The following is a 25,718-nucleotide window of genomic DNA, read 5'->3' on the forward strand; positions in this document are numbered from 1 at the left end:
CATTCCTTCCATCGCTCTAAGTAATCCCTCGTTCTCCCCATCCATCGGAGGTCGCCTAGCCTTCTTTGCCTCCAAATGGGAGGAGTCAACGGCGGATGCCTGCGTGCTTAGCACTATTAGGGTCAGGGTTACAATTGGACTTCCTAATGCCTCCCTCAAAAGGAAAAAAAAATTATTTTTTTTGAGCTGGCCTGTCTCTTGGGACATTTCAAGGCAAGACCTCATGAAACAGACCGTTCAACACCTTCTTGAAATCTGAGCTATTCAACCTGTTCACCCCTCTCAACGGGACGTAGAGCTTTCCTCTCGTCTTTTCATCATTCCCAAAGCCTCGGGGTGGTGGCAAGCCATCCTGGATCTAAAAATTCTCAACCAGTTGGAAAAATACAGACAAATTAAAATGCAGACTCTGCATTCTATTTTAGAGAGCGTTCGGGAGGGTGATCTCCTTTCTTCTATTGATTTCATGGAGGCTTCTTCCACATCCCCTTTTGGCCTCATCATCGCCAGTTTCTCCATTTCTGTTATCGGAATACCCATGATCAGTATCGAGCACTTCCCTTCGGCCTCTCATCGGCTTCAAGGGTCTTCACAAAGGTTCTGGCAGCATTGATGGCATCTCTGCATTCTGTTCCAGTGAGGATCCCATGCTACTGGGATGACATTTTGATTCTGTCCTCCTCCATCCATGCAGCCCATTGGGATCCGCAAATTACCCTGTCATATCTCCAGAAGCGTGGATTTTTCCACTCCCGTCCACTCCAATGGTTCCTGCTTCCCTACTAACGAACAGGAACCAGCCTCTCATCTATCAAGGTCCCGCTCCACCCACAAATCCAGAGATCTCTCAATTGGTGGTGTTCCCCGTTAATCTGGAAGGGACTCCCTTTCAGGGTCCCAGACAGGCTAGTGATAACCACCAATGCCAGCCTCCTGGATTGGGGTTCCCATATGCAGGGCCAGATAGCTCAGGACCTTGGTCCAGGTCAGAGCTGGCCCTTCCCATAAATTGGCTAAAGCTCAGAGCCATTTTTCTAGCTCTCAAGCATCTCAGGCACTCAGTGACCGGCTCTCATATGGAGGCTTATGGACAACATGGCCACCATAGCTCATGTCAACCGGCAAGCGGGGACGAGGTCCAGAGCCCTCATGGATAGGTGCTACGGTTGGTGTTATGGGCAGAGAAACACCTGTTGTCAATCTTGGCGGACCATATCTCCGGGATTTACAACTCCCAGGCTGACTGGCTCAGCAGGAGCCTAGTCGACCAGGCAGAATGGTCCATTCCTCCGTCTCTATTCAGGTCCTTTCCCTCAGATTCGGAACGCCAGAGGTGGATCTCTTCTCCACTCCTCAAATCACCCAGGTCACCAGATTCTTCACCAGGCTTCCTTGCCAGGGAGCAAAGGGGACCAATGCTCTTCGGTGCAGATGGGCCAAAAGTCTCCTCTATGCCTTTCCCCCGCTTCCCATTATTCTGGCAGTAATTCGGAAGATGTTGGAGGAACAAGCGGAACTCCTCCTCCTGACACCCTATTGACCAAGGACGTCCTGGTTTGCGGACCTGGTCAACCTATTGGGGGCTTCTCCTTGGAGGATCCCAGCCCATCTAACCTCCCTTCATCAGGGGATTCTGCTCCACCCGGAGCCCCAGTGGCTCAAGCTGACCATGTGGCACTTGAGTGGCAGTGGCTAGGGGTGGCTGATCTTCCTGAAAGGGTCATCATCACTATCCTGGCATCTCGCAAACCTTCTACAAGGCGCATCTAGGGTGCCTTAGGGAGGGTCTCTCTCTCCTGCTTCAGCCCAGTTGGCAGAGGTTCTTAGATTCCTTCAGCATGATCTGTAGAAAGGTTTGGCCCCAAACACCTTACGCAGGCAGGTTGAGGCCCTCTCCTCGGTTCTTTCATGGGGTTCGCTTCCTTCCTTATCCCATCACCCTTCAGTCAGGAAGTTTTTTTGAAAGGGGACTTCCAGCCTGTACCCCCAGTGATTCACAGGTATCCTTCCTGGGATCTTTATGAGGTCCTTAATGCCCTTATGAAGCCCCCCTTTAAATCCCTTAGAACATTGTCTCTCCGTTTCCTGACTCTGAAGGTAGTGTTCCCCTTTTCCATCACTTCAGCCAGGCGGGTATCCAAGCTCGCTGCTCTTTCCATCAGACAGGACCTTGTTCCTTTCACAATGATAGGGTTGTCCTCAGTCTGGACCCCTCATTTCTTCCAAAGGTTAACACCTGGTTTCACAGGTCCCAGGACATTGTGTTGCCTGGCTTCTGTCCCCTCCCGCACCATGACTTGGAGCAGCAGTGGCACATGCTAGACATAGGAAGGGCTCTTAGAATATACATTAAGCACATTTCTTCCTTCAGGAATTTGGAAGCCATGTTTGTTTCCTTTTCCCTTCTCACTTGGAGCACAAGACCCCTTCTCCTACTATTAGCAGGTGGGTCAGATCTTGCATTGAGCAGGCCTACAAAGCTGCGGCCCTTCCGGTTCCTCGAGGTCTGATGGCGCACTCTACCAGAAACGCGGCCACTTCGGCTGCCTGGGCGACCCAAGCACCCTTGGAGGAGATCTGTCATACGGCCACGTGGACATCTCCATCTCCTTTCATCAGATACTACCGTCTGGATGTGTTTGCCTCGGCAACTGCAACTTCGGCAGACGGGCGCTTCAATGAGTGGTTCAACAGTCGGTGTGATGGGCCGGACGAGGACCCGCCCATGGACATGCAAGCTTTGGTATGTCCCATCCTGGGCTCTCGATGCAGCATGGAGGAGAATGGGCGTTGGTAGAAGTTACCCTGAACGCCCTTTCTATCTATGCTGCGAGAGAGCCCAGCCCCTCCCTTGATTCGTCCGGAGAGGGTAAGTCATATTTCTGTATTCATTTGTGCTTTCAGAGACACCTTTCAGTCCGTCAAGTATCTTCGCCAAAGCTGGGGTCTCTTCTGGGGGCTGGCTTTTATATCTTAGTACAGACTCAGCTAAATGACGTCATAGGAAGGAGTCAACCCATCCTGGGCTCTCACAGCATAGATAGAAAGGGCGTTCAGGGTAACTTCTACCAATGCCCATTCTAAAACTCCCAATGTTCAGCCTCATTAGATAATTACATCTACTAATTTGGAATAGGAAAGAAAAACTCCTCCATTTTTCTTTATACCAAACACTTTGGGTGTTTTGAGATGTGCGTATTTCAACTTCCAGCCAGCATGACCACCGATGACCAGCTTGAGTCTGAAAGTCCACATGCATCTGGAGAGTTCCTGAAATGAAAAAAAAAAAACTATTTCACACAGTGTATATTTATTCCCCTCTGTTCCCTCCACCCAAATAACTTCCACATGTGTGAATTGTTCCTGTTACTATCATGATAGGTAGTCCTCAATTTATGACTGTCATGTAGTGACTGAAGTTACAACCTAGCTGAAAAAGGGACTTATGATCTGGATCCAAAGTACTGACAGTCAGCCCTCCCTTCAGTCATGTGACCACACTTCAGGTGGTTGGTAACATGGCCGCATTTACAGTCATTTGCAGCATTCCATGGTCATGTGAATGTAGGCTGCCTTGAGTTTGCCAAGGGCAAGTAGGTGGCAAATACAAATTCTCCGTTGAGCTGCTGCGAACATCCAGATAATGGGAGGTGCTCTAGTCTTCGCTCTGACAGGCTGAGCTATAATTGAAGGAACGCTCCTCCTCCTCCACGTGACATCTCCACGCGTTCCCCCAGTTTTTAGCTCAGCCTCGCAGAACAGGCAGCTTTAGCTTTTCGCTCCTTGGCCGAATTGGGATTTATCTCTGAAATTATTCAGGTTTGAATTTCTTCTTATTTTTCCTCCGGTCCCTGCACAGTTGAACTGTTCTTATTAGAAGGGGTCGTTTGTTTTCGCCCCTCAGGGGGAGATTGGGGGGTTTTAGGGCCATTTCGCCCCCTCCACCCCCCTCCTCTGGTGCCTGCCTTTCTAGCCGCATCGCAGCGGCTTGTCTTAGCGCGCTGCATAGCGCGTTGTGGCGTCTTTCCCCCCACGAACGCAGGAGAGAGAGCGAGCTCTGCTTTCTCTCAGGCCCCTCGTCCTGCCGCGTTTCTTTTGGCAGTTTCTTTCCTTTTAGAGGGGATTTTCCTCCTCCCTGAGTGAGTGCTGGTTCCGGCGGCCATTTTGGGTGTGCCTCGTAGCCGGCCGCCATTTTTGTTGTTGCATTTTTCACTTTCGTTTTTGGCTGCGATGATTTGAGAGGCTTAGAACAGGACCGGCAGGCCTGTTTGCAGTTTGTTTTTAATTTTAAGGGGTCTGTGGTTCCGTGCCCTGCTGCCCTGCTTTTTAGTTCTCTTGGTTGGCTACCGCAGCGACTCTGAGGTGGAGGAGAGCCACTTACTTCCCATTGGTGTTGGGAGGCTGTCTCAGGAGGCCAGTGTTTTTCTTCCATAGATATTTATATAATTTTTCTTAAAAATTTCACTCCTTTTTTTGGTTCTTTTTTGCCTGGCCCCAGCGTTCATTTGATCCATTGGTTCTTTTACACTTTAATTTGACCTACTTTAATTTGGCCTACTTTTGATTCCCTTTTTTTTTTTGTTCAAAAATAAACAATTAAAATAAAATAAAATAAAAATAATAAAAATAAAAATAAATAAATACAAATTCAATAACACAATTTTTTTTTTACCAAAAGGGGGACGCAGCCCAATATTAAGGTAGCCGGACCACAACTAGGCCGAACTCCTAGACGTGCCAACCGCCTTTGTATTAATATTACCTTATTCAGGTTTTATTATGGCAGAAGGAAATCCCAGAGGTCCTTCTTTGAATGCTAAGGCAAAGACACATCACCTGCGCAAGCGGACCGAGGAAGCTTCCAAAGCCTCTCAAAGGGACGCACTTAGGCGTCACAAGGCTTTGGAGAAGGAGTTTGATAGGCGTTCTAGGGAATCTCAATCTGTACCACCAGCCCCCCCTACCCCCTCTACTTCTACTCACCCTCTTCCTTTGCCAGAACAACCTTCTGTTTCTAGGCGCAGTTCTCCCTCTAGAAGCCTCCAGACCACCCGGCCTGAAGCAACCTTCATGCCAACCGCTGCAGGCTTGCGTCCAGAAAACCCGGCCTCATCCATTATCCCGGACAGCATTAGAGAATGGATGCAGATGGCTATCAAACAAGGAATAGCAGAGGGCATGCAACAGTTGTCCAGAACTGGATCCCAAACGATGGCACCTGAGGTCGAGTCGATGTCCGGAAGATCTCTCTCCAGGCCGCCGTCACATCACGGTCAGGTACCTTCCCATGTGGAAGCCCCCTTCCTGGAAGGGGAGGTGAGCCAGGAAGAGGAAGAAATGGGGTTTGAACCCTTCAGGGAAGAGGAAGGTTCAGACAGGGGGTCGATCCAGTATTCAGAGCCATTCTCCGAGGTAGACCCCATGGAAGGGGAAATGTCCGAGGACGAGGGCATTTCCCCTGACCAGCCAGTACACGTAGGCTTATTTAAGCCACACTTGTTTAAGTCCTTGTTATTCAAGGCAAAGAATGTTTCGAGCCTGATTCCCCAGACCTCTTCTGAACCATCACCGGCGATCCCGGGGACCAGAAGACTTAGTTTTCAGTTAGCCGGTCATCGAAACCGAGGTCGTTCCAACTCCCCCGATTTTTTTTCCGATTTGGTCGCTAGACAATGGGCCTCTGCCGGCCCCCCTCCCGCTCCCTCCAGTCAAGACAAGAGGTTGTTCAATCTCGACTCAGAGTTTTCCAACATGCTGGACACCCCGGAGGTGGATGATCCAATAGTGCGGCTAGCGTCCCTCATCCAACCCCACTGACGCCTTAGAAGCGCTTAAGCCGGAGGATAAGCGGGCCGAGATGGCTTTACGGCGAGCGCACCAGTCGGATGCTTGGGCCATCAGGTCAGCCACAGCCGCATCGTTCTTCACCCGGGCTTCTATCAGGTGGCTCAGGCAGTTAAGACAGCATGTCCCCTTCAAACACTAGGGCACATCAGGACATTGCGAAACTAACGGCCGCAGCAGAGTTCGCGGCTGATGCTACCTTTCATTCTGTAAAGTTTTCCGCTAGGGCCATCTCCTCACACGTCTCTGCACGTAGATTACTGTGGCTTCGGCACTGGCAGGCTGATGTCAAGAACAAAGCCAAATTAGCCTCAGCTCCTTTGTCAAGAGGGAAATTGTTTGGCCCTGCACTTGATCCGTTGCTGGTGGAGAGCTGAAATAAGAGGAAATTCCTTCCATCTCTTTTTCGGAGGCAGACTAGAGGATCTCAGTCCTTTCGGAGGGGCTCCTTTCGATCTTCCTTTCCACCGGCCTTCACCCCCAGGTTTCAGGGCTCCCAATGTTCGGTCGACCTATCAGGACCGGAGCGACTCTGGGGATAGAAATAGACGGGGAGGCTCCTACAGGAGGCCCTTCCGGGCGCTGGGAATAAAGCTCCCCGCCGTCCCAGGTAGGCCTTCAATTTCTTATCCCATTGGCGGCCGCCTTAAGTACTTTGCCGACCAGTGGGACTTATCCACGTCTGATTCCTGGGTTAGGGATACTGTTAGGTTTGGTCTCCCCCTTCAGTTTCAATCACCTCCCCCGGAACACTTTATGGTTTCTCCCCTTTCCAGGGACCCGACTAAGCGGGCTCTCATGGCGTCCGCTGTCACTCATCTTTTAGACATCAAGGCCATCCAGCCTGTACCTTTGTCGCAGCAGGGAAGAGGGTTTTATTCCCTCCTCTTCCTGGTCCCGAAGCATTCCGGGGGATGGAGACCCATTTTAGATCTAAAGAGGCTCAATCGCTATGTAGTTCATCACAAATTCAAAATGCACACACTCCAGTCTATCTTACAGGGTACTAGGAAGGGAGACTGGCTCACTATCGATCTCTCTGAGGCTTATCTGCATATACCTATTCATCCATCGTATTCCAAGTATCTGAGGTTTTGTTATAACAATCAACACTTCCAGTATGTAGCCCTTCCCTTCGGTCTTGCCTCGGCCCCGAGGACCTTTACCAAGGTGTTGGCGGCTCTGGCAGCACACCTGAGACATTTCCCTATTCAAGCATTCACTGCTACCTCGACGACATCCTTATTCTGTCTCCTACCCGACAGCAGGCTGAGAGTGACACTAAGATTACCCTCTCAGTGCTTCAGGCCCATGGATTTCTTGTTAACTGGGAAAAGAGCCAGCTTAATCCTTCCACCCGTATAGCGCATCTATTGATTCGGTTCAAGAGAGGGTATTTCTTTCACAAGAAAGATTCACCAGTATACAAAAAGCTATCAAGACAATCAGGCAAAATAAAAGGGCTTCGTTACTAAACCTATCCAAGCTGCTTGGAAAATTGGTCTCCTGTATATCAATTATTCCCTGGGCACGTTTACATTCCAGATCTCTGCAATGGTTCCTTCTGCCTTACCAACGTTCCGGAAGGAGCAACTCGAGGCTCGTGGTGAAGATCCCCCCAAGAGTTCTCGCCTCGCTCCTCTGGTGGACAAGGCCGTCTACCAATCGAGGTCATCTCTTCAAGGAGCCCCAGAGGGCCACTCTCACAACAGACGCCAGCCTTTACGGATGGGGAGCTCACATGCAGTCGTTTTCAGCCCAGGGAACTTGGTCAGTAGTTGAGCAACGCTGCAGCATCAACTGGCTGGAGCTGCATGCAGTGTATCTGGCTCTACGTGCCTTCCTCCCTCAGGTACGAGGCCGTCACATTCTGGTTTTAACAGACAACACTACCACCAAGGCCCACATCAACCGTCAAGGGGCACTCATTCCATTCGTCTCATGAGAGAGGCCGAGCGCATTTGTCGATGGGCAGAAAGACATCTCTTATCCATCAGGGCAGAGCACATCTCGGGGGTCTCGAACATCCAAGCAGACTGGCTGAGCAGGGCCACGCTGGACCAATCAGAATGGCGTCTACACCCCTCCTTATTCAGGGAGGCGGCAGCGAGGTTCGGTCAGCCTGTGGTGGACCTGTTCGCATCTCCCCTCAATGCCCAGACACCGAGGTTCTTCTCTCGTTATCCTGCCGACGGCGCGGAGAATCATGATGCCCTGCGCTGCCCTTGGCCCACCGGGCTTCTATAAGCCTTCCCACCCCTCCCGCTGATACCCAGGGTGATTCAGAAATTGATCATCGAACAGGTGGAGGTCCTCCTGATAGCCCCGTTTTGGCCCAGGAGGCCGTGGTTTGCGGATCTGCGCAATCTGTCAGTGGCCCCACCGTGGAGGATTCCCCTCGACAGGATCTCTCTGTCCCAGGGCCCTCTTCAGCACCTGGACCCGCAGTGGCTTCAGCTAGCCATCTGGAGGGTGAGCAGGAAAGATTAAAGGATGAGGGTTTGTCGGCTCAGGTCATCACTACGATCTTGGCAGCGAGGCGGCCTTCGACTACTCGTATTTATGACGCCACCTGGAATATTTTTTGTCAGTGGTGCCGTAAGTCATATGTGAATCCGCTCTCACCTTCAATCGCCCAGCTCCTCGCCTTCCTACAAGCCGGGCTAGATAGGGGTCTCTCCCCCAACACTCTGAGAAGGCAGGTCGCAGCCCTGGCAACGGTGATTTCTAGCAGTTCTTCTGGTTCACTTTCGCACCACCCTCGCATAAGGTCTTTCCTTAGAGGGGCTTCCAATATTCGCCGTCCAGTGATTCACAGGTACCCTACCTGGGATCTTAATAAAGTTCTGATGGCTTTAACTAAACCTCCTTTCGAACCCCTCAGGGAGGCGTCACTTCAGTTCCTCACACTCAAAGTAGTGTTCTTGGTGGCAATAACATCAGCAAGAAGGATATCTGAAATAGCAGCTCTATCCGTGAGAAAGGATTTATGCGTCTTCCACGCTGATCGGGTGGTTCTGAGGCCAGACCCCTCTTTTATGCCTAAAATCAACTCGGCCTTCCACAGATCTCAGGAATTAATCCTACCTAATTTTTGCCCCAAGCCTTCTCGAGAAAGGGAAAGGCAGTGGCACACTCTTGATGTGCGAAGGGCTCTTCGTATTTACATCTACCGTACTCAATCAATCAGAAAATCTGAATCCTTATTCCTGTCCTTTCAGCCAAAGACGCTGGGTTGCAAGGTTTCCCCGTCTACTGTTGGTCGTTGGATTAGGGCCACTATATCCAGGGCCTATATAGCACAGGCTCTTCCTGTCCCTAGTGGCATTACCGCTCACTCTACAAGGAGTGCGGCAACCTCGGCTGCCTGGGCTACCCAGGCGTCAATTCAGGACATATGTCGAGCGGCTACCTGGGCCTCTCCATCTCCATTCATACGCCACTATAAAATCGATGTTTTCGCCTCGGCTGAGGCTTCCTTTGGCAGGCGAGTCCTTCAACAGGTGGCAAAGGAGCCAGAGGTGATTCTGGACCAGACGGACTCCCTCCCGTAGGACAAGCCAGGCTTTGGTATGTCCCATTATCTGGATGCTCGCAGCAGCTCAACGGAGAATGGGCGTTGGTACCTACCTGATACGCCCGTTCTTGTCGAGCTGCGTAGAGCATCCAGCCCCACCCTATTTGGTCCGTCGGGGGGGAATCCCGTTTCGGCCAATGATGTTTATAGTTCAGAGTTGAGTCTTGTAATATAGTTGACACGAGAGGATAGTTGTTGTCTTCTCGTCTTCGTAAAACTGGGGGAACGCATGGAGATGTCACGTGGAGGAGGAGGAGCGTTCCTTCAATTATAGCTCAGCCTGTCAGAGCGAAGACTAGAGCACCTCCCATTATCTGGATGCTCTACGCAGCTCGACGAGAACGGGCGTATCAGGTAGGTACCAACGCCCATTTTCTCCATCAATCAATCAGTCAATCAATGTGTTTTATGACAGTTTTGCCCCAAATGGTCAGTTTTTGGCAAAAATACACCAATAGAGAACAATGGCTTCATTTTTATGACCACTGGGTTCACTTAACAACCATGGCAAAAATGTCAAATGATTGTTATGACTGATGACCATAATGGATGGGGCCTGCCCACTCGTGGTTTACCTGTAATGCTCCCATTTCCATGTCTGCCAGATACATTGGGGGACTTAAGTAATCATATATAAGAAGCCAAGGAGAAACACATGGTACTAAAATGTTGTCACTTGCCCTTTTAATGCATGCAGGGGGCTTAATATATTTGGAAATTCATTTGAAATCTCCCACCTTCATCCTGCAAACAGGTTAGAATCTTACTTTGGAGAAAGGCCCAGAATATATGTCATTATAATAAAGTTTGGGTAAAAGGGAGACTTCAGGTAACTCTCTTCCATTAAAAGTTAAATTATAGTGGGATCACATAGGTTATTAGGTCCGGATACCTGCTGGTCATTTTTTTTTTTTTTTTGGCAATTATAGTTATAGGACTTGTCCCAGGATTTTCACTTGCACAGCACAATGCTATCTGGATAGTTTAGTACATACCTAGCTTTTTCTTTTTTCTTTTTGGTATGATTGCACATTCTGTTGCTGCTGGCAGTCTTGTAATCTCTTCACATCTGCTTTTAGAGCATATGGGGGTTTCATGTAATCAACTCCTCTCCCTCTGTCATTACGGCAGGTGAGCAACAAAATGCCCTGGTACCTCTGTACTAATGTAGAAAGCACGATAACTGTATATAAATATTAAATATTACTGGAAGCAATATAATAAATGGAAACCTTTGACTGAATTGGTACACGAGCTTCTTTCAAAACAGGGTGAGTGTGTGAAGATGTATAAAACAATCTCCCTGTAATTCTTGAAAAAGCAAAAATAGTTTTGTACACTATATGCTTTTTAAAAGTCTTGCATAGGGGCTTTTCTGTTTATTTTAAAAGATATGAATAAAAGAAAAGTGAAAGAGTTGTCAATGAATGATGAATATTGGTAATCTAATACTTTGTATACATTTGATTTTTTATTAAACTCTTATTTAGAATTTTTTTGGGGTTTTTTTTTTTACACGTATAAATGGATTAAATCTTTTTTTTCCCGTCTCTCTCTTTTAATCAGTCATACCCAGTTCTCAGACAAGTCCCTGCAGTTTTCTTGGCAAGGTGTTCCAAAAGTGGTTTGCCACTGCCTCCTTCCTAAGGTTGAAAGAAAATGACTGGCCCATGGTCACCCAGGTCACTTTGTGCCCAAGGCAGGACTAGAACTCATGACCTCTCAGTAACTAGCCAGATGCCTTTAACTATTACACTAAACTCATCATTAAATTTATTGGCTGTGAAAAATGATATACTCTATTTTTGTTCCAATTAAAAATATCTGCAGAATGCTAGCGAGGAAACACATCTTGTAATTTTGTTTGAGGGAGGTTATTTATTTTATAATATTTGAAAATATATTTCATCCTCATAGACTTCGGTTCAGACAACCCAAATCATTTCACCTAAGTGAAAATATTTTTGAATAAGAAATAAATAAAAGGCTAAGTCTCCATTGAGCTCAATTTCTTGTTGACTACATGTGCCTTTTGCTTGGCATAAATACAGAAGAGTGTTGCCTTATTCACTATTTTTTTTTCAATTTCCCAGACTATCCCAGAATCCTGGGATTTCATCATAGTCTTTTACCCAAGTAGTGATTAATTCCAAACCAACTTAGCTTTTTTTGAGATAAATCAAGTTCACCAAAGGGCTGCCACCAACTATTCCAAAAGTCTCCATTTATGCAAGTCAACCAACACTTTAATGAAATATATTTAAGTGTTTCTTTTCTGCTGGGATTCTTGCATGAAGGTCTTGTGTGGATATTTAAACAAAATATATTAAATTAGTATGATTTTTTTTTAATAATAACTCACAGTTTACACAATTTAAACAATACCTTAAATTAGTATGATTCTTTCATAAAGACTCATATAATTTACACTAATAAATCTATTCTTACCAAGAAGCATTTTTTTCATCTTTATCTCTTTCTCTCATACACACACAGAGAGAGGTGGAGGAGCCTACATTTCTCAAAGACTATATCCTGTAATTACTGAATATTGGAGAAACAAGGGAATTGTCTTTTTATTCCCGAGTGGCAAAGACTGTGCTTCATTGCTGATCTATGCTGCTTATGACATTTTGCACAGAGAGTATTCTGAGGTGTCATATAGTTTGATGTTAGATAACTTTAAAAAAATTACATTCTCACAGATCTGAAAGGAAAAAAAAGTATTAAAAGTAAAAAATTGAACACAACTTCAGTGACAGTGACTGTCTTAAACAGTTGCTCTCCAAATGTATTGGACTTCAACTGCATGGCGGAAAAACAAATCTGGTCACGTTGCCAACTTCAAAAGCTGATACAAAAAATTATTCCACCAGATAAAAACTGAATGCACCAATGCACATTAAACAAGAAGAAAACCTTCTATGCACCAATTCCACCCGCGCTTTCTACGATTTTATAAACAACAAACTAAATGACTCAAGGTCCATCCCACCCCTGAAAAGACCTAATGGTAAAGACTGCAATGACGACACTATTAAAGCCAACCTCTTTAACACATTCTTTGGCTCAGTATTTGTAAACAGCAATGGATCATGCCCAGTATTTCCTAGTTGAACCACAGACAACTACAGTGATCTAATACATATCGATTTTGCAGAAGACATTGTTGAAAAAGCACTGTGCAATCGAAAACCATCTCTATCTATTGGACCAAATGGAATATGTGCCTACTTCTTAAAAAAGCTACCCACTGCCATAGCCGAACCTCTAAGCATAATCTTTGAAAAATCTTTCAGGACCAGCTCCTTGCCAAAACTATGGTCACAAGCCACGGTCATCCCCATCTTCAAAAAGGGAGACTAGTTGAAAATTACAGACCAATCTCTTTATGCTGCATCACCTGTAAAATCATGGAATCAATTATTAACCAATCCATCATCCTCCACTTAGAAACAAACAACCTACTGTCTAATAAACAATTTGGTTTCAGGAAAAAACTATCATGTAATCTGCAACTTTTACACTGCAAAAACATATGGACTACACAACTCAATCAGGGCAAAGCAATAGACGCAATCTACACGGACTTCTGTAAAGCCTTTGATTCAGTAGTACACGACAAACTACTCCTAAAACTAAAATCTTACAGTATCTCTGGACATCTGCATAACTGGATAGAAGCATTCCTGTCAAACAGACAACAAATGGTCAAAAATGGGAGCGTACTATCAAATTCTGTACCTGTCAACAATGGTGTCCCCAAGGCAGTGTTCTAGGACCAACTCTTTTCATACTCTACATAAATGACCCCTGTGATCATATCAAGAGCAACTGTGTTCTCTTCGCTGATGATGTAAAGCTATTCAACACCACAGACAATACTGCTACCCTTCAAAAAGACCTTGACTATGTATCAGAATGGTCAAACAAATGGCAACTTCAAATCTCAACAAATAAATGCTCTGTCCTACATATTGGCAAAAAAATCAGAAAATAAAATACAGGCTGAATAGTCAAGACCTTGTTGATGATCCAAACTCTGTCAAGGATCATGGAGTGCTCATCTCAAATGACCTAAGTGCTAGAGCCCACTGTAACTACATAGCCAAAAAGGCATTAAGAGTTGTTAACCTAATCTTACGTAGCTTTTTCTCTGGTAATATTACACTAATAACTAGAGCATACAAAACATTTGCTAGACCAATACACGAATACAGCTCATCAGTCTGGAACTCACATTACATATCTGATATTAACACAGTTGAGAAAGTCCAGAAATATTTCACAAGAAGAGCTTCCACTCCTCTACTTGTTGCAGAATACCTTATGCCACCAGACTTGAAATTCTAGACCTAGACAACCTAGAACTACGCCGCCTTTGGTCTGATCTAAGTGTCATATATAAAATCATACATTGCAATGTCCTACCTGTCAATGAATACTTCAGCTTCAACCATAACAATACAAGAGATACGAACTTCCGGTTGCAAGGCTTCGGCGGCGGCAGGAATCCGCTTCTCTGCGGGTCCCTGCTGTGCTCGCCGCTGAGGTACCCCCGATCCAATTGGATTTGGGGGTTGTCGCTGCCCCGAAGAGGCAGCAGAAGACAGAGGAGATCCGGGCAGGGGTCTGGGGATATCGCACCCCCTTTCCCCAGCCGGCTAGACTCCTTTTTCCTGAGGCGGTGGAGCGGCTGTCAGAAATGGCAGACACAAAGGAATCTTCAACCGGATAAGACTGTGCAGGAGGAAGACAGAAGGAGAAGTTTTCTTGGCTGAACCGGGACATTAAGTTACTTTTAAAACACCCTGGAAACCTGACTTTCGGATTGATACATTTGTTTCCAAAAGAAGTTGTTACTGGCGGCGAAAGTGCTGAAGGAAAGTTCACTCCCCTTCCTTACGGAGAAAGCAAATGAGCACAGAAAAACCTACTTCTTTAAGGTAAAAACAAGCTCTTTGTTATAAGTGGGAAGGAGAGGACTAAAAAAAATCTTTTAAAACTGGTTGGAGGAGACGCTTTGAAGATTATAAGACCAACAACTAATTGTAATACGGCTTTAAAATATATTTGGGATTTTGCCCCAGGAGGAAAAGTTGCAAAGAGAAGAAGAGGAAATAATTTCTGTCTGTTTGGATTGTTTGATAACTCTGACATTTGCAAATTACCTTAAGACTAAAAACATCTGGGTTGTTCTTAAAAAATTACAATGGTACCATCTCTGGATCAACTAAAAATGGAATATGAAAAATTAAAAGAAAGAGAACCAAATGGCAAGAATTCATTGGGATCTGTCTTCCACTTTTTAGAAATGGCGGTTTCTACGTACCAGCAAATACTTGATGAAGAAGGAGAAGGAGAAGAAGAAGAAGAAAAGGAAGCCATTTTTAATGGACAAAAAAAATTGATTAAGAAAGAAAATAGGAAGAGAGGAAGGAAAAATGAGAATTTAAGATTTAATAAAACAACCAAGAAAAAGAAAAATAAGGTGAAAAAAAGGTACAATGTTAAAAAGCAATTGAAAAGAGAATTACAACAGAGAGGGGAAGCTAAAAGGTGGAGTTAGGAGAAGGGGGGCAAAAGATCAGACTGGAGAAGAAAGGGAGGGAAAAAGGGGAAAAAAGCCACGGTCTGGAACAAGATATTTTTTTAGAGATAAAGGATAAAGGATGTATAATTTAAGAAAGATTCTGCAAGAGTACATAAGATAGTATTGTAGTATTTGCATTTGAAATAGTCTATTGGAATATTATAAGATTTAACAAAATATTAAAATATTAAAATGTTTTATAATGATAGATTTCAATATTTAATAAAATATCAAAGAGAATGTGTAAAATGATTAATGTTTAGATATACTATTAATAGAATTAGAATTAGAATGGAAATTATATATTTAATTATATTATAAGTTTATTATTCTTTTTCTTTTCAAAATGCAACATGTAGAATGTACTAAGCAGAATCAGGATAGAAATTATGTATTATTTTAAGTGTTACTTTAGGGAAAGGCGTCACACCTTAAAAGTGATTACAGGGGAAATTCTTTGCTAAAGAGAAGAGATAAATAGATGACTGGAAAAGAACGGACAAAAGATACAAACATAATGATTTTGAAATAAGATGAAATAAACAAAATATAATTAAGAGAGTGAAAAGAAGGGAGAAGTTATATAGAAAATATAGAATGGTTAATAAGATATGAATGGTATATAAGGTGAGCACGAACTTGATTTAGATCTGTTAAAAAAGATGTAACCCGGGGCTAAGCCACTTTTCAAAAGAAGTTTTATGTTTTGTGTTTTGGTTAGCTATGTTTTGATTGTGAATTAATAAAACCTTGGAGGAATAAAACTAAAGGGAGAGAAATTTGGAAAAGACATGTATAAATAATTAAGAAGGTTTTATCTTTTTATGTTTTGTTTTATGTTCTGTATTTTGTGTGTTTATGCTTGATGGAGAATTAATAAAACCTTGATAGAAAGAAATATAATTGAATAAAAGTGAAGGGAGAAACAATGAGAAATTTGGAAAAGATATATATGTGTTTAAATGGAAATGTGATAATGTGGAACTATGCCTTAAAAAATAATGCCTTATTTGCCTTGTTAAAACTTATAAGTAATTTTTGAGAAAGGAGGTTTTATACTTTGATGTCTTATGTTTGGTTTGTCTTTAAAATCAATAAAATTTGTTAAAAAAAAAAAACAATACAAGAGATACAAACTCATAACAACCATAACAATAGATACAAACGCAAGGTTAATCGCACCAAACTTGATTGCAGGAAATACGACTTCAGCAACAGAGTGGTCAATGTCTGGGATATTCTACCTGACTCTGTGGTTTTTTCCCCAAACACTTTAAACTTAGACTGTCTACTATTGACCTCACCCCTTTCCTAAGAGGTAGGGGGCGTGCATAAGCGCACCAATGTGCCTACCGTCCCTGTCCTATTGTTTCTTTTATATTTTTTTTATTTTTCTTATATGTATCCATGTATTCATAACTATGTTTTTTACTTGTACCTATTATCTTGTAAGCAATTGACAAATAAAAATCAATAAAATAAATAAATATACCTCAACCAGCATTCAAAGGGACATTTTATTGGACAGGGATAGAGAAGACATATTTATGTGGGGTTTTTCTTCCTTAATTCATTTAATGCTTACAATAATTCATTTAACGCTGATGATATTCAGAAAATCTCTAAGAGAAATGAATTTTATTCTAAAATTTGGAGGTGTCCCAATTCTACAATATATTTATATAGCAATGTTTTTGTATGAAAATTAAGAGCATGCTACATATTTCTATTCAGAAACATTTATTTTCTACCCTCAATATAATTTATCCTTACTGGGACATACATTGAATGAAGAAGTGCGCAGACGGTTCAACGTCGTGCCCATCCCCACGGTCATGAGGCAGTCCCGGCTACGATGGTTCGGCCATGTGAGTCGCGCCAAGGAAGAATCCATCATCAAATCTACGATGAAGGTGATTGTCGGAGGAGCGAGACCGCGTGGTAGACCTAAGCAACGCTGGATGGACACGATCAAGGCCGATCTAGAGACCGCGAAGGCAGACCCGACATACGTGGCAGACAGAGAGGCGTGGAAGCAGTACTCAAGGACATTAGCGGACCTCGCCAGAGCGCGAGACAAACGCTGAAGAAAAAGAAGAAGAAGAAGAAGAAGAAGAAGACTGGGACATACATAAGACAGGAGTTTATTAGATATACTTAAGACTCCAAATATCTGAAAGGAGAATGGTGCCCAGACAAGATAGGCCCAGTATATCAAATAAACTTAAAGTAATCCAGTTAATCCTCATTTAGCAACCACAAATGGTACTGGAAAAACATGGTTGCCAAGTGATCTTAAGTGAAAGAGCAACTGTGCTTATGATTTTACTTCAGCTTTACAGACCTGTGAAAATCATAAGTGAGAAGATTGGTTATAAAGTTACTTTTTGATGACTGTCATTAATGTGATTGTTTGCTAAGTGAAGCAGTTTCCAAATGAGGACTACCTATCTACTTAGAGAGTGATCCCACCCAAAGATCCTTGAATCCTCTAATTCCTAAGATTCAGAATGCCAAATTGTCAATGGATTCCCCTCCCCTTTTTTTGAGCCCTTCAATTTCCAAATGTAAATGCTGAAAGGAAAAGATATGAACATCTGTATTTAGGATGTAAAAATGTTTTACGCATTGGAACATTTGAGGAGCATTTTTAAGGATTTATCCAGTTTTGTATATCGTTTGGATTGGGGGACTGCATTGTTAAATTCAGAAAACTAAGATAATTAAGGAGTAATTAATGTTTTAACAGCTGGTGAAAACTACATTTTTTATATATTAAGAAATGTGGCACCCAAATATCAAATGTATTTATTATAGCATAACCCAGACGTTTTCAAGTGGTGGTTCGTAGCCACCAGAAGGTCATAAGTTAATTAGAGGAGGGGTGTGTGTCACAATTTGGTTGGAGACTTCCACATGTAAAGTAGGATGGTTGCCAGAACTTATTGCTACTCTTCCTGGTCAAGCTGACAGCAGGCTTATCTAATCAAAGACTAGAGTTGAGGTCTTACAGGGCTCTGCTTTCAATGTACAAATTTCATGGCTTACACATTGACAGCTGGATTATTGCCAGAATTTATTCCTTCTCTGGTTGGAAGAACTGGCTGTCAGCATATCCAAATAGAGTAGAGAGGGAAGTCTGGAGCAGCATTGTAACAGGGCTCTGGGTACAGATGCACGGACCTGAAGTCTTAAACCAAAAACATGGATGGCTGTCAGTATTTGCTCCTACTCTTCTTGGAGAAGATGGCAGCTAGCTTGTCCAAGTACAACTCAGAATGTACTCTGTCAGGGGTCCCACTTTGGGTGTGCAAACTCAATCACTGTCAGAATTTGTTCTTGTTCTGCCTGAACAAGCCGGTAGCAAAGTCAGGATTTTCTATAGTTGTTTGCTGGAAAGAAGAAATATCAGTAAAACATAAATGGGGAATAAATAAGAAAGGTGAACGATTGTCTGAAAGAATAAAACCTAGCTTCTAGGAAGGATTCAGAATAAAGCAAGCTCATCCTTTTTATTAAAAAGGTAGTTTTAAAACTGATTTGTATTCACTTACGTTTATTTTATAAAGTTGCAAGGCCCCCACATTTTCATTTGGTATTTAGATTATAATTTAACTATCAAAAGCAAATGGCATGTGCATTTTTTGTCTAACCTTCAGCCATCTCTACTTAAGGAGGGAGTGAAAGAATAAAGGAAAGGGAGAAATGAAATTGAAAGTAATACTGTAAAACCAGAGAAAATAACCCCTATGTGGTAGCCATTAACAAAGGAGTTTGTGGTTGTGTATGTTGATATGATTTAGTATATTATTCTTAAAATTCACCTTCTATGTAGTACTAAACTTTCCTCGCACCCACAAATCCAAACCTCGCCAAACCTTTCAGTATAGTTAATGCTGATTAAACTTTAACATTGACTTGTCCTGTGAATGAAATCTTTAGACTACTAACTTTTCAGTAACTGATTTAAGATTACAGAAGTCTATCTGGGATTGGATAAATATACATAACTTTTTTCATGATAAAATTCTTAGGCTCGTGGCAATTTTAGGTTTCATACGAGTGAAACTCTTAGATGTAGGCCAAAGAAAAGAAAAGCAGACATTATTGATCTCATTGATCTTACCTTTTTGAAATAACTCTAAAAAAAAAGAAAAAAAAGCTGAAATAAATATGCAAGATCCCCATCGTAGACACAGCAGTTTTAAAATGCATTCTGTTAGCAATGCAGAACGCCCCTGAGGAAGATGGGTGGTTCAAAGAATGTGAAAACTAAATAAATAAATTTAAAAACAACAACAAAGTGATGGGATAAAAGCTTTGGCCAAAATGGGCTCAAGAATATTGAGAAAGATCTTGGGGGGAAAATGCATGTATTCAGTTTGTACTAGTATAATTCAACTATTTTTTGTCTGAAGAGGGAAGGTTTGGATGCAAGGAAGAGTGAATGGGGCAATAGTTTTGACTTGATCTGTTTTTGCATTTGATATGTTTTATTTAAAGGGCATGATGTTTTGAACTAAATTGGAATTCATGTATACCTCGAAGAGTCACCCCATCCCTTTGTTTGCCCCCTTCACTTGCAAATTCTCTTCCTTCACTTTGCACTTCTAATACGACATGGTAACATTCCAGTGATTCCTGCCAAACACTGGACTGCATTTTAATAACTTGGAATCATAGGCTTCATTTTTGCCTCTGGCCATTTCTGATCATCTCCCCTTATATAATCAGGTTTGATTATTATACAACCTGGTTTGGCCCAGGAAGAATGGTGCCATTAGAACTCTGAAGTGGGAGTGACTTTTTTTTAATCAAGTGAAAATAACATTGAAATGCATTGCAAGTATTTCATAAAATTAATGGAAATTAAAAAAAAAATTTGGAGAATGCATTAGAATGGTGTTATGTACTACAGTGTACTGGGAACAAATAGCAGTGCATGGAAACTGTTTTTATAGAGACATTTTGGAAGCCACAATATGGAGGTTATGTCTGGAGCAGATGAGTGAGTAGTATTTCCTTAACAAACAAATACTGTTCTCCCTCGTAGTTGTCTTCATCCTCCGCCATCCAGCTTTTAATATGCAGTTTCAGAATTCAGATACACTTTATGAAAGCAATTATTTATAATGAGCTAAGGTGCTCTGTCAGATACTATCACTGCAGTGTGTCAGGCTCAGTGGCCTTAGGTTTTGTTTTAAGCATTTTGTATCTTCACATTTAGTAAACCACTTACAAAATGTTTTCATAGACATATGAAAGCCATGTTTGTTTGATGTGAATCTGTGCCTGTTACCATAGGTGGCAGTTTCTTTTTCTTGAAATAAAGTGGGCTGCATGTTTTGTCATGTTTATCTTACATCCTGTAAGATTGCTTTTTTCTTTCTTTTTTATTAACTTCTCTCCCACGCTAATGTATGATGAAGATTTATTTATTTATGTGAGGTATCTGCCACCTCAATTCAAGATGATGAGCACAGTGGTATTTCACACTGAGACACAATGTCATCTCATGTTCTTCCAGCAAGAAAGGATGATCTTGGATGATCATTAGAGTAGACCCAAAGTAATTAGTTTTTGCATCACCTGGATTTTTTTAACCCTCAACGTGTCTTACCTACTGATTGGGGTTGAGGGAGGTTGACATCCTTATCATCTGGACAAGTGCTAGATTATCAGCTATTGGAAAAGATTAGATTAGAATTTATATGGACAGATAGTGTATTCTGGTATAATTTGTTTTCTATTTACTTAGCTTCTAGTACAAAAGCTAATTTGTGAAGGATACAGTTTGCCTTCTCCTAAACCAGTTTTCTGCCCATCCTAAATAACTTCTAAATGTTGCTTTATGTAAAAGGACATTTACAAATGTGTCCAGTGTATTGGAGCAAGAAAAAGAAATAGAGCTGCAAGGCAGTGGTACCTAAATATATGTATTTTAAGTTTTGCTCTTTGAGGAATAAGAAAAGGAAGGGTTGATGAACCCATTTTGTTTGGTTATGAGGATTAGCAAGGGATTACTCTCATGCTTGCAAACATTATCTTTTCAATACAAGGATAAGAACTTACTAGGTTTGAAACATGAAAATTCTCATTTTGAGGAAGGATTGTTCTGTAAGCCATTGCCTGCTACAATTTTCATGTTGTCCTTTTTCTGAAATCATTTTCTATTGCAAATGGACAATATTCTTAATCTTAAACAGACCTTTAGTTTGCAGGGATTGGGATTGGGAAAAAAAATACCATATTTTTTCTCCTTGAATGATATCTAGAGCAATTCAAGAGTTAAAATGAAAACATTATGAAATACTTATTCTAGAATCCAGAGCTTAAAATGACTGGGAATGTCATAATGTTCTGCCAAGACACTTTCCTCCTCTATCACCTCCTCCTCTCCTCCTGGTGTTGCTTTACATTAAATGTGTTACAAGGTCAGTTTTTTAAAAGCTTTTAAATTTTTTTTTTATAAGATTGCATATGACTTTATGGAATTTTAGATTACAAAGCTATCATTTTGCGTAATATAAATGAACAAATTAATACAAAGTATTTTATAATGCAAAGAACCAGTCAAAAGGTTTAGCAATATCATGATCATAACATAAGTAAGAGAAGCTAAGTTTTAGATGTAATAGAAAGGAAGCATAAATGGTAACAATAACTAGGCTTACTGTATATAAAGATCATTTGGATTTTAGAAAAAAATAAAAATAAAGGTTATGTTGGCATTGACAAAATCACTATAAGTCAGTTGCAAAGGGAAGCTTTATTCAGAAAAGCTTACATACGATTACAATACCTTTAACACCAAAAACATCCACCATCTGCCTATCCCAGTCATTGGGAAGGATTTGATAGGTGGACAAAAGTGCCAAATCCAGTCCAAACAATTATACAACAAATATCATCATCATCACTATCACCACCACCACCATCATCATCTTGATGGGTGGAACTAGATTACTCCCCATCAAGCCAGCTCTGGTCAACTTCTTTGGTTGAGGATAAGTATCAGAACTAGATGCAAATAATACTATAGTTTGTTTGTTTGTTTTTTTGTTTATTTATTTATTTATTTACTTACTTACTTACTTACTTACTTACTTACTTACTTACTATTTCTAGACTTCCCATCTCCTCAAAAAGGTACTCTGGGTAGTGTATAGTACAATATCAGAATATAAAAAGTATATAAAATTACATTAAATTACACAAAATTAAAATATACAACATTGGAATATTGGGACAGGTCCTCCTGGAGAAAATCTATACGGTAACAAAGAATTGACATTGACTTGAAGGCAAACAATCTGTCAGTCAGTTGACCAACCAACCAACAAATCTACCAAATCAACAAAGCAAATGAACAAACCACCCTGTTGGAACATTCTTTTCCAACATGTTAAGAATATTGAACTAAACTTGGCATGTTCCCACATTGCAGGGCATCATACTGAGTAGGCTGATAATAGGCGTGGAGTCTTCAGTATTTAATAAGTATTTCCAGTGGCATACTCCTCTATTCTGGGTTATAAAAGGCTCTTTAAATAGATGGGAACTATTGTACAGCATTTTGATAACTGAACTGTCTGCCTTTAATGAGAGAGGTACATTACAGAGCGTATAGAACAGTGTTGTAAAAATTGTGTGTTGAAAATAAGAATCACCTTGGAGGTCTTCTACTCCAACCCTCTGCTCGAGCAGGATACCTTATGTCATTCTGTACATATGGTTGTCTAATCTCTTCTTGAAACTCTCCACTGATGGAGCACCCACAATTTCAGGAGGCAAGCCATTACACTGATTGATTGTTTTTTCTGTCAGAAAATCTCTCCTTAGTTCCAGATTGGATCTGTCTTTAATGAGCTTCCATTCATTACTTCTTGCCCTGCTCTAAGGAGCTTTGGAGAATAAGTCAACCTCCTATTTTCTGTGATAGCCCTCAAGTATTGGAAGACCGCTCACCCCTAATCTTCTCTTTGTTACACTAGACCTACCTAGTTCCCTTAACTGTTCCTTGTATGGTTTAGCCTCCAGACTCCTTAATCTCCTTGTTGCTCTTCTCTGTACTCTTTCTAGAGTCTAAGCATCTTTTTTTGTATCGTGGTGACCAGAACTGGATACAGTGTTCAAATGTGACCTCATTGGTGCAGTATAAAGCAGTATTATCACTTCACGTGATCTTGATACTATCCTTTGATGCTGCCTAGGAGTGCATTGGCATTTTTGGCACTGCAGCACATTTATTACGATGCATATTTAAGTGGTGGTCCACCATAACACCTACATCAATCTCATAGACACTACTATTGGACCAGGTACCATCTATTGTGCATTTTGTTTTGTTGCCTAAGTGCAGGTACTGTTCTTGCCACTGAATTGCATTTGTTCGATAGGGCCCAGTGTTCAAATCTGTCAAGATCCTCTTGAATGTTGAGTCTATCTTCCAAAGTGCTAACAATTCCCCCCACATTGAGGTCATCTGAAATAATAGTGTTATAGGCAGCATTTCATTCACAGAATGTGCATATATTGTAAGTATATGCAATTTAAATTATGAGAGGAAATTTAAAAAGAATAATTGCAGAGATCTAATTTTATTCTGGCAAAGCAATATAATTCTTAATTTTTACTCGAATAGAACCCTCATTTGTATAAGAAAGGCTGGGGAACATTAATAGTTTAATAGATTAATAGGAAATCATGTTAATATAATTGACTCAAACATCTACTTTACATTGCTAAATTCCTTCTTTTTAAACAAATAGAAGCTGGGAGCTTTGAAGTTTTGTAAGCAGAAATATTTAATTGTTTCTTTCTGTGCTTTTCATTTTTAAAAAAGGAAACATCTTTTTTTTGTATCTGCAGAATATTTTAGCTCTCAACCCTCGTATACAAACTCATGCATCTTTGAGTTCAACTGCAGCAAAGAAAGTAGAGAAAAAGCACTGGAAAAGGAATGCAGATAAAAACTGTTCAGTAAGTATCACAACTATTATTATTAACTTTGGATCTGGGTGAAGGCTTAATTGTACACTAGATTGCAATAATTGTATATAGCAGTAAGCAAACATTGTGTTCTTTATTTTCCAAATTGTGGTTTGTAATCTTGCTTTGGAGAGATTTTTTTCAATCTATTTTTTTAAATGGCTCAAATGACATGGCAAGTTGAGGTTTAATGAACTTATGAACTGTCAAATCAATGCAAGATAGGATAGAAGGGAACATGACAACTAGCAGATCTGGCTTCTCTATCCTACAGCCTCCTTGCACTAAATGCCTTACATAAAGGATTGTGGAAGACAGAAAAAAGGTCTTTCCTTTTTCTTTTTTTGGAGGTATTAGCATCCGCTTGATTTAAAAGAGCATCTATTGTGTTTTTATTTACGACTGTTTTGATTACTCTGTTAGCTTGCTAGGCTGGACATAAATAATTGTAATAAATATATAGAGAGAATAGGATAAAGCTTGGTTTCATGCATGCTTTTATGTCTGGGTATTCTTGGAAAATGATGTCCTTTTGTCCTGGCTACAACTCTGACAGGAAGCAAAAAATATTCTGAAATATTCAGGTTTCCAATCTTGGACATTTTAGGATAGAGGAAAAAGAATGTTGCTTCCCTCATTATCAACCCTGAAAGACAGAGGGAGTGGCATCTAAGTTGCTGCTTACAATTCCTTTTCCTTTTCTTTAAAACCACTATAAGTAGCAGAGATGTGTTACCTCAGATCAGAACACAGATTTAAGTGTTTTATGAGAAGCCATGTGGTATAGCGGTTAAGAACTTTAGGACCAGGAAAATCCAGGTTCGAGTTCACTTAAGACATAGAAACTCACTGGGTGATTTTGGCTGAATCATTCTCTTTCATCCCAAACCTACTTAACAGAATTGCTGTTGTGGGTATAAAAATGAAGGAAATTCCCATGTAAGCTGCCTTGAGCTCCTGGAGGAAAGGTAGGATATAAATCTAATAAAATGAATAAAACAATGTGGCAGGGATTGTTGATTTTGAAATAATGCCTCAGGCTTGTTAGCTCTGGTGGGAGTGACGAAAGAAACTATGAATGATTTAATGAGCCATTTGCAGTTATACTGCTGTGGAGGCATAAAAATAAATAAATAAACTTTGTGCAGTATATTAACATAAACATTTCCTTTCCAGAATATCTTTAGGTTGAAATATGGTAACTCTAATTAAGAACAAAAACAAAAATATATCTAAAATCCTACTGGGTGATACTTTTAGTATATTGGAATGAAGCCTTGATCTTAAGGGTACGTTTACAAATTTTGAGAGGATGTAGTGGGTGCCTATTTACAATATGTCTGCCCGAGCATGCATGGCCAATCACAAATCATCCTTATCAGAAGGCAAACTAATCCCCAAGAGTATTTTATAAGTATTTTATAATTCCAGTAGAGTTTAAAGTAATTTCTATGAAGGAATATGTTGGTAGAAATACAGTATTATGTTTACTTAAGTTTTATGCTTGATATTGTAAACCCAACATGAATCTTTTTGGAATGTGTGTGTGTGTGTATTCATTCATTCATTTATGAAGCAAGATTGGCACACTGTCAGCATTCCATTAGTAGTTTTCAGTGCCCTGTAAGAGTGGCTCCCAACCTTTTGGACACCAGGGACCGGTTCCATGGAGAGAGATTTTTCCATGGACTGGAGGGGGTGTGATTTCACATG

At 41.4% G+C, this 25,718-nt stretch overlaps 1 protein-coding gene across 4 annotated transcripts in view; it reads left to right on the plus strand.

Annotated features, from left to right (window-relative positions):
* DPYD (dihydropyrimidine dehydrogenase) overlaps positions 1–25,718 on the plus strand; it is a 679,957-nt gene that overhangs the window by 35,667 nt on the left and 618,572 nt on the right. For all 4 annotated transcript variants that reach the window (XM_087960624.1, XM_087960625.1, XM_087960623.1 and 1 more), the window contains exon 2: positions 23,886–23,996. In XM_087960624.1, the coding sequence (XP_087816750.1) occupies positions 23,977–23,996 (20 nt within the window). In that variant the 5' untranslated portion in view covers positions 23,886–23,976. The remainder of the gene's footprint in view (positions 1–23,885; positions 23,997–25,718) is intronic.

The sequence above is a fragment of the Notechis scutatus genome, chromosome 3 (genome assembly GCF_049901735.1).
Source record: "Notechis scutatus isolate UNSWTSFEM ecotype Mainland chromosome 3, rNotScu1.2, whole genome shotgun sequence".
NCBI classification, from domain to species: Eukaryota; Metazoa; Chordata; class Lepidosauria; order Squamata; family Elapidae; genus Notechis; species Notechis scutatus.